Below are 8,869 nucleotides of genomic sequence, written 5' to 3'. Positions count from 1 at the left end.
CCACCGCTCGCCGCCGGCCCCCGAGCCCGCCCCGGCGCGCAGCTCCAGCAACCCGTTGCGCGGGGCGCGTCTGCCTGATGCCATCTTCACCTCGGAGGCCCGCGCCGCCGCGCTCGCCCCGTCCTGCCGCGCCTGGCCAGCTCCAACCGAGCACCCAGGGCGGAGGGCAGGGGGGCCCGGCTGGCCCAGCCGCCACCCTACCCCAGGCAGCTGGGGGCGGAGCCTCGGGGCGGAGCTGCAGAGGGGTGTGGCCAATGGCCAGGGGCGGGGCACAGCAGGAGCTAGGTTGCGGGTGGAGACGGGGCCCCATAGGGCGTCAGGGCGGGCCCAAGAAGTAAAAAGCGGAGGTACTGTGGGAGTCCGGTGAGGGGCGGGGCTCCATTTGGGGGCAGGGCTTCATTCGGGGGCGGAAACCTGGGGAATCCTTTGGAAGAGTCAGTGCTGGGAACCGCTGTCGAAGGCTGGGACCTTAACTCTCAGATGTAGGAACACAGGAGATAAAGAACCATGGATCCACGTGAGAGGCTTTGGGCGTCGGAACAGGGCTATGCATGGTGGAACACTGGGTTCTGGGACTTTGCAGCCAGAATTGCTAGTGGATGAGCTTTGTAAGGATTTGATTTCCCATTTGGGGATTCGGGCTTTGGTCTGTAGAAGTGCTTAGGGTGGGGCGCAGCTTCTAAAGGTGGCAGGCAGGGGCCTTCTAAAGGTAGCAGAGAGGAGAGCCTATGCAGAACCCAGGCAAAGCCAGGAGATGGACAGTTTCCACTTCTAAACTGGAGGGGAGGGGCAGGCCTGACGAAGCGCAGGGCTGTAATCCCATCCACTCAGGAGGCTGAGATAGGAGGATCACAAATTTAAAGCTAGACCGGGCCACTTACGGAGGCTGTCTCAAAATAAAAAATGAATAAAAACAGGACTAGGGAGGTGGCTCTGTGGTAGAGTGCCCCTCGGTTGGACTCCCAGTAACACACACACACACACACACACACACACACACACACACACACTACTCGAACTGTGAGGGCTGGTGAGAGAATCCAGAACTCCTAGTGTCCTCATGTGCAAGAAAGGTGGGCTGGCCGTGCATAGTGGCACACGCCTGTAATCCCAGGCTGAGGCAGGATAATCACCATGAGTTCGAGACCAGCCTGAGCTACAAAATGAGTTCAAGGCCAGCCTGCAAAAGAAGGGTGAGCTGCAAGCTGGGGTTGTAGATTTGGATGGCTGGAGACCTGGCTTCTGATCCCTGTTGAGATATTCTGTTGGCTCCAAATCTCACTTCTCTAGGCCTCATTTCCCAATCTGTGAAATAGGAGTCATAAGAACCCCTATTTCACAGAGCTTTCACAGGGATTATATTGACGTGGAGAACGTATTGCCAGCTGTGAATATCTGTCTATCGATATAATTGTTACTACTTGAATGCTTGCTATTGGCCACCTGTAGCACTCAGCATTTTTCATGTGCTGTCTTTGTCTTGCTATACAGAAAGGAAAACCTGAAATTAGAAGATCTCATTGGTCAGGGTCACACATTTATGAGCTGGGCAGAGCTGGGATTCAGACCTACCTAGGCCTGTTTCACACCAGTACCTTGGTACTAAACCACTCAGCTAGACAGTTGCCAAATACAGTAAAAAGGCATGATTTTTGTCAGGAAAATCACACCACATCGCACACTTCAACCCACCTTCCTATGCACCCTTTGTTTCCATCCTCCACTCCTAGCTGGGAGATGTAGAGTAACTACACCTTTATTTTTTGTTTTGTTTTGGTTTGGTTTGGTTTGGTTTGGTTTGGTTTGGTTTGGTTTAGTTGGTTGGTTGGTTGGTTGGTTTTGACACAGGATCTCACTCTGTAGCCTAGGCTGGACTTGAACTCACTGTGTAGCCCAGACTGGCCTCAAACTTGTGGCAGCCTCCTGAGTGCTAGGATTACAAGTGTGAAGCACCACACCCATCTTCCTGCACCTTTGCGTAGGACCCTCCACATAAGATTCCATCAAGGGAAAAAAAAGAAAATTCATGGGAGAGGGGGACATAAAAAGAATTAAGATGTGTTATGTATATATAACAACTCCTTGTGATGAATGTAATCATTATATACTGTAAACATGTGCTAATAAAGATTTTTAAAATTTAAAAAAGAAAAATCACAGGAAAACAGGTACATACACATGTTGTCTACAGCAAACTTACATTCATAAGTAACCAGACACAAACCAAACCAAACAAACCAAAATGTCTAAGCATAGGGAGGAAAATGGCTCTGAAAAATCCAGAGGCCACATATATGATACATATGAATTATATGCACATACACATATGATCATAGCATTTATTTGGTATTCACTATACATTGACATTGAGCTGGCTGATTTATATACATTGCCATTTGATCTCACTTAAATCCTAGACAACCCGTATATTATTCCTATTTTATATATGAAGAGAGGGAGGCAGGCACACTAGTACCAAGAACAGACCTCTATTTTAACCTGGATCTGTCTGGCTTCCAAGCTCATATCCTTTCTGCTCCTTTCTGCAGCACACATAGTGTCAGAGATGATTCTACAATTCATTTATTCACAAGTGTTGTTTTTTTTTTTTGGTACCAGGAATCAAACTCATGACCTCAAGCTTGCCAGGCAGGTGCTGTGCCACTGAGCTATATCGCCAGCCCTTTTCACAAGTAGTTTTTGAACATCCACCATGTGCCACAATGCTCAGGGATTCAGTTGTAAACAAGATAGACAGACTATTCCCTCACAGAGCATACAATCTTATGGAAGGCAGGATCCCCTCATAACTCAAGCATAGAGTTAGCCAGGCATGGTGGCACGCACCTGTAACCCTAGCACTCTGGGAGGCTGAGGCAAAACGATCACAAGTTTGGGCCCAGCCTGGGCAACTTCACAACTTAGCAAGACCCTGTATCAAAAAGCAGGGGTGTGGGGTCTGGGGATTTAGCTCAGCAGTACAGCACAAGGCCGTGAGTTCGATTCCCCGTACCGGAAAAAAAAAAAAAAAAAAAAAGCGGGGGTGTGCTAAGGATGTAACTTAGTGTGAAGGTCCTAGTATTAAAAAAACAAACAAACATAGATTCAGAGTCTGAGCTCATCCATTCAAATTCTCACTGTAGGAAATGAAAATGATAGCTTACTGGTAGAGCACTTGCCTGACAGGCATGAAGCCCTAGGTTCGCTCCTCAGCACTACCACCAAAAAAAAAAAAAAAAAAAAAAGGTGGCCATCATGGTTCACATCTCTAATCCCAGAACTCCAGAGGCTAAGGGAGGACAATCTCAAATTTGAGGCCAGCCTTGGCTACATAGCAATACCATCAAAAAAAAAAATCTCACTTTTGGTCTTTGTGGTTCTGGATGACTTGTTTAACTGGTAAACCTTCATTTCATAATCTGTAAAATGGGAATATTAAAATTATTACCTCTGGGATTATTATAAGGAATAAATAAAATAAAATAAACCAGTAAACTGCTCAACACAATCCCTATTCACAGTAAGTTTCCAACAAATATGGATTGTAATTATACTGGAAAACAAGCATCAACCAAACAGAGAGCTAAGCAGAGAGCTAAGTAACAAAACAAGGGAGATACAGGTGTGGTGGCAGCACTCGAGAGTCTGAAAGCAGGAGGTTCAAGGCCAGCCTGGGCTATAGAGTGAGTTCAAGGCCAGCCTGCACTATGAAGTGACACCTTGTCTCAAAAATTAATTAATTAATTAAAAATAATTCAGCCGGGCATGGTGGTGCACACCTGTAACACCAGCACTCAGGAGGCTGAGGCAGGAGGATCGTTGCAAATTCGAGACCAGCCTGGGCTACAAAGTGAGCTCAAGGCCAGCCTGAACTGTATAAAGTCTCAAAAAGACAAAAAAATAAAAATAAAAAAGAATTCAGTATCTCGCATATATGTGTATGACAATAGATATATGGAAGAAAGGGGAGGAAGGGAAGGAGAGAGAAAGGAAGGAAAGATGAGAAGAATGGAAGGAAAGAGAGTATAGCAATGTATAGATGCCCTAATAATTTGAAAGTATAATTTTGCTTAAAGATTATAGAACAGGGCCGTGGATATAGCTCAGTGGCACAAGTGTCTGCTTGATAAGCGCAAGGTCCTGAGTTCAATTCCTGGTACCAAAAAAAAATATTATAGAACAATCTGAAAAGTTTAGGGTAAGAACTTATGGTCAGTAAGAACTGCATCCTACTTTTTGGCTTCTAGAAGTGTCACTCTGAGGGCAGCAGAAGGACAGGCGAGATCAGGCCAGGGAGAGGGGTAAAGCTCCTTTGCCAGCCCCAAAGCCTAGAGCAAGATCCTTGAAAGTCTCTCCACGTGCTGCCCTGTTTAAAAGAAACTTAATGAGGCCCAGACAAACTTGATGAGAAAGAGCCCTGCTGGAGAGTTCCTCCCCTGGGGAGGATTTTCTGTGGATAGGATGGGAGGGAAGGGGACAGGGAATCTGTTTGTAGAGGGGCTAGCAGAGAAAGAAAGATGTAGAGCCAAGAAAATAGTGGTGTGTGCATACACATGTGCATTTATGTGCACTGTGTGTGCACGTGTGTCCATGATCACAAAGTCCAGGCAGTGCCAATCACCCCAGGAAGCTGGAGCTGGAGGAATGCTCTGCTCTGCCTCGTGATCAGCTGATGCCTCTGCTGTGGCTCAGAAATTGGCCTCCCACACACCCACAGGCCTGGCTCCCCACCAAGCCTCAGGCAGAGCTCCCAGAGGAAAACAGTTCACACCCAAAGGATGGGGGGTGTGGGGGAAGCTGCCCAGCCCACTGAAGGCCCCACTGGCTCAAGCCCTCAGACCAGGGTTCTGATGCCTGGCAGACAGGGAGATCTGTCCACATCAGCTCCAGGACAAGGAGCAAGGATCCCTATATCCCTGGTCTCCCACACCCAGGGATAGCAGTGATAAAGACAGTTTATGAGGGGCTGGGGATTTAGCTCAGCGGCAAAAGCGCCTGCCTGGCAAGCGTAAGGTCGTGAGTTCAGTTCCCGGTACCAGAGAAAAACCAAAAACAAAACAAAAAAAAAAAAAAAGACAGTTTACGTGTCTGAGTGCCTGATGTATTGCTTTCTGTGCATCATCTTATTTTATACTCACAACAATCCTAGCAAATAGGTCTTGTTACTATTCCCATTCAGCAAATGAGGAAACTGACACATGGACTAGTAAACCAAGGTAGTCTGGCGCCACAGCTCCGTTTGACGCTATACTGCACTCTGGGAGAGGTGTGGATGTTAGCAGAGGACACGAAAAGCTTCCAAAATCTAAGACTCAGGTACTCCCAGGTATGGTAATGCATGCCTGTGATCCCAGCATTCAGGAGGCTGAGGCAGGAGGATCACTGTGAGTTTGAGGCCAGCCTGGGCTGCATAGTGGGTTCAAAGCTAGCCTGAACTACATAACAAGACCCTGTCTCAAAAACAAACACAGCCCTAGGTACTATACTATGTGGGAGGAGACCAAACAAGAACTTTTCTTTATCTGTCTTTTTTCCCCAGCACTAGGGATTGAACCCAGGTCCTTCACACTGAGCTACATCCATGGGCCATTTTTAAATTTTTTTTTTACCTTGAAACAGGGTCTTACTTGAGCCAGGCATGGTGGTGCACACCTGTAATCTCAGGGAGGCTGAGGCAGGAGGATCGTTTTGAGTTCGACACCAGCCTGGGCTACAAAGTGAGCTCAAGGCCAGCCTGAACTGCATAGTGAGACACTGTCTCAAAAAGACAAAAAACAAAAAAACAAAAAAACAGGGTTTTACTAAGTAACTAAGTCACCCAGCCCAAGCTGGGCTCAAATTTGCAGTGCTCCTGCCTCAGTCTCCTAGAGCTCTGGGATTATATGCCTGAGACACCATGCTCAGCACCAACCAGGTTATTTGTGATTCCAAAGGTTTCACCCTTCCTCTGGGCAACCCTAGGATGCTGACCAGACTTCCAGAATGTTCGTGAATACAAAGGAGAATCGTGGGATTTAAAGAAATGGTTTTAGTCTTGTCTTAGTGCTGGGGACTCCCTACCTCAAATGTCTGTTAAGACTAAAGCCTAAAGAAGGTCTAAAACACTCCTGTAGCATCTTAGCGGTTCCTTCACAGCACTCACACCATGTGAACACCAGTGTCCTCTGCTGCTGACCCCCACCTGTCTCCCAGCCAGACGGGAACTCTGTCCATCTCATTTATTGCTATAAGCCCAGCACGCAGCATAGTGCCTGATACTGTGCTTAGTACTCACTAAGTGAATGAGTGGTGGATGAATGGAAAGGGCAATAGCTTAGGCAATAGCTTAGGCCCCTGAGGTGGTTTTTCAGCCTATGGTCCAGTGAGGAAAAGGCTGGAGAGCAGCAGGCCACAGTGAGCTCCTTCTGTTAAAGGGAGTATTACCCACCATTAAAGTCCCAGCACAGAGCTGGGTGTGGTGGTACACCCCTGTAATCCCTGCACTCAGGAGGCTGAGGCAGGAAGACTGTGAGTTGAAGGTGAGCCTATAATACACAGAAGGCCTCCATCTCAAAAAAAAAAAAAGAATAGCTGGGCATGGTAGCACATGTCTATAATCACAGCAATTGGAAGGCTGCGGTAGGAGGATCACAAGTGGGAGCCCCGCCTTGGCAAGTTGGTAACTTAGATTCTATTCCAAAATTTAAAAAAATTGGGGCTGGGGATTTAGCTCAGCGGCACAGTGCCTGCCTGGCAAGCGAGAGGTCATGAGTTCTATTCCGGCTACCGGAACCACCCCCCCGCCAAAAAATCAAAATTTAAAAAAATAAAAAATCTGGAGAATGTAGCTTGGTACAAAAGCCCTGGGTTCAATCCCTGGTATACACACACACACACACACATGCACACACACACACACACACACCCCACAAGCAGCTACTGAGATGAGGCTGTCCCTCAGTGGTGGAGCATTTGCCTAGCATGTACAAGGCCCTGTGTTTAATCTCAGCATAGCCCCTACATACACACAAAAAGTAAAAATTTCAAAATTTCAAAAATAGCTGGGCACAAGGCCAGCCTGGATTACATAGTAAGACCTTGTCTCAAAAAACAAAAACCAAAACAAAACAAAAGCAGAACAAATAACAAAAACATACTCTTAACAAAAACAAAAACAAACAAAAAACATACTCTGGTTTCTCTTCAGATCATATAAATCTTTTGCCTTTTACTAAAGAACAAATAACAGCAAAACAACAAAATATATATATATACACATAGTAGTGAAAGCCTCTAATCCCAGCACTTGAGGGCCAGGGCAGGAGGATCATTGCAAGTTCGAGGCCAGCCCAGGCTACACAGTGAGTCCAAGGCCAGCTCGAACTACATAGTGAGACCCCATCATAAAAAACAAACAAATATGTACATATGTTTTGTTTCCCCCTACTCTGAGTCAGGCACTGACTAGGCCCTGAGAATACACCATGAAGGAGATATATGACAGCCCTGCCCTAGTGAAGTCTAATATCCATGGAGGAGTCTTTATTAAACAAGAAAAAACTACTACATATTATGTGGACCTGAAAAATAATGAACAAGGAACAATAAGGGAGAATATCAGGAGGCACCCAGTGCTGGGTGGTCAGAAAAGAAGCTCTCTTTGAACTCAGACCTAAAAGTTAACAAGGAACCAGTTAAGCAGCAGAAACAGCCTGTACAAAGGCCCTGAGATAGGAAAGACCCTGGCATCTTTGGGCGGCTGGAGTTGAATGAGCAAAGGAGAAAATGCAGAGGTCCCAGGAGGAAGATAAGACCTCATACGTCAGGAAAGACACCACATTTTACTCCACGCTGGAGAGCACTGAAGGGTTTCCATGGAGAACTAACATGGCCTGATTTATGGGATTACATTTAATTTTTACTACTCCAAAATGTTTAAAACAATATTTATAAGGACATGGGGATAGAGCTCAATGATGAAGTGCTTGCCTAGCATGCACAAGACCCTGAGTTCAATCCCCAGCATTGTAAAATAATAATTTTTTTTTGAGACAGACTCTTGCTTTGTTGTCCATCCTGGCCTTGAACTCACTATGTAGTCCAGACTGGCTTTGAACTCATGACAATCCTCCTGCCTCAGCGTCCTGAGTATTGGGGCTACAGGCATGCTCCACCACACCTGGCTAAACAATAATTATTTTAACATCTAGCTAAAGTGCCAAGTGTGGTGGCACACGTCTGTAGTCCCAGCACTAGCGAGGCTGAGGCAGAAAGATCATGAGTTTAAAGCCACCCTGGGCTAGATAGTGAATTTGAGGGTATCCTGGTCCAGAGTCGTAAGACCTTGTCTAAAAACAACAACAAATCTAACTAAAGTATAAAGAAGAAGAAAATAAATAATCACATACCTAGCACACCGCTGAGGCTTTTTGTTCCCCGACCTCATCATTCTTCCTTCTCACATCTGGATATCACCATGATGTGAATTTTGTACTAATCCATTTCTTACACTTTGTTATAGTGTTAAGATATTTACACTGTATGTCTCAAATTTAAAAAATGAACCATGTGTGGTGGCACACACCTGTAATCCCAGCACTTGGAAGACTAAGACAGCAGGATTTTTGAAAGTTTAAGGCCAGCCTGGACTATTTAGTGAGACCCTATCTCAAAACACACACCAAGCCAGGTATGGTGATGCACACCTATAATCCAGCACTCAAGAGGCTGAGGCAGGAGGATCGCTACAAGGTCAAGGCCAGCCTGAGCTACAAAATGAGTTCCAGGCCAGTCTGAACTGATACCCTGAATCAAAAAGACAAGAAAGAAAGAAAGAAAGAAAGAAAGAGAGAGAGAGAGAGAGAGAGAGAGAGAGAGAGAGAGAGAGAGA

At 46.1% G+C, this 8,869-nt stretch overlaps 1 protein-coding gene across 1 annotated transcript in view; it reads right to left on the bottom strand.

Annotated features, from left to right (window-relative positions):
• Snta1 (syntrophin, alpha 1) overlaps positions 1-238 on the bottom strand; it is a gene marked incomplete in the record, with an annotated part of 27,406 nt that extends 27,168 nt beyond the window's left edge. The window contains 1 exon segment of the mRNA XM_013514317.1: positions 1-238. Within this exon segment, the coding sequence (XP_013369771.1) occupies positions 1-84 (84 nt within the window).
• Between the last annotated feature and the right edge of the window lie 8,631 nt (positions 239-8,869).

The sequence above is a fragment of the Chinchilla lanigera genome, unplaced genomic scaffold, assembly GCF_000276665.1.
Source record: "Chinchilla lanigera isolate Chin_1 unplaced genomic scaffold, ChiLan1.0 scaffold00021, whole genome shotgun sequence".
Classification (NCBI taxonomy): Eukaryota; Metazoa; Chordata; class Mammalia; order Rodentia; family Chinchillidae; genus Chinchilla; species Chinchilla lanigera.
Note: the sequence above shows the minus strand (reverse complement) of the source record. Positions and strands in the feature narration are given on the sequence as shown.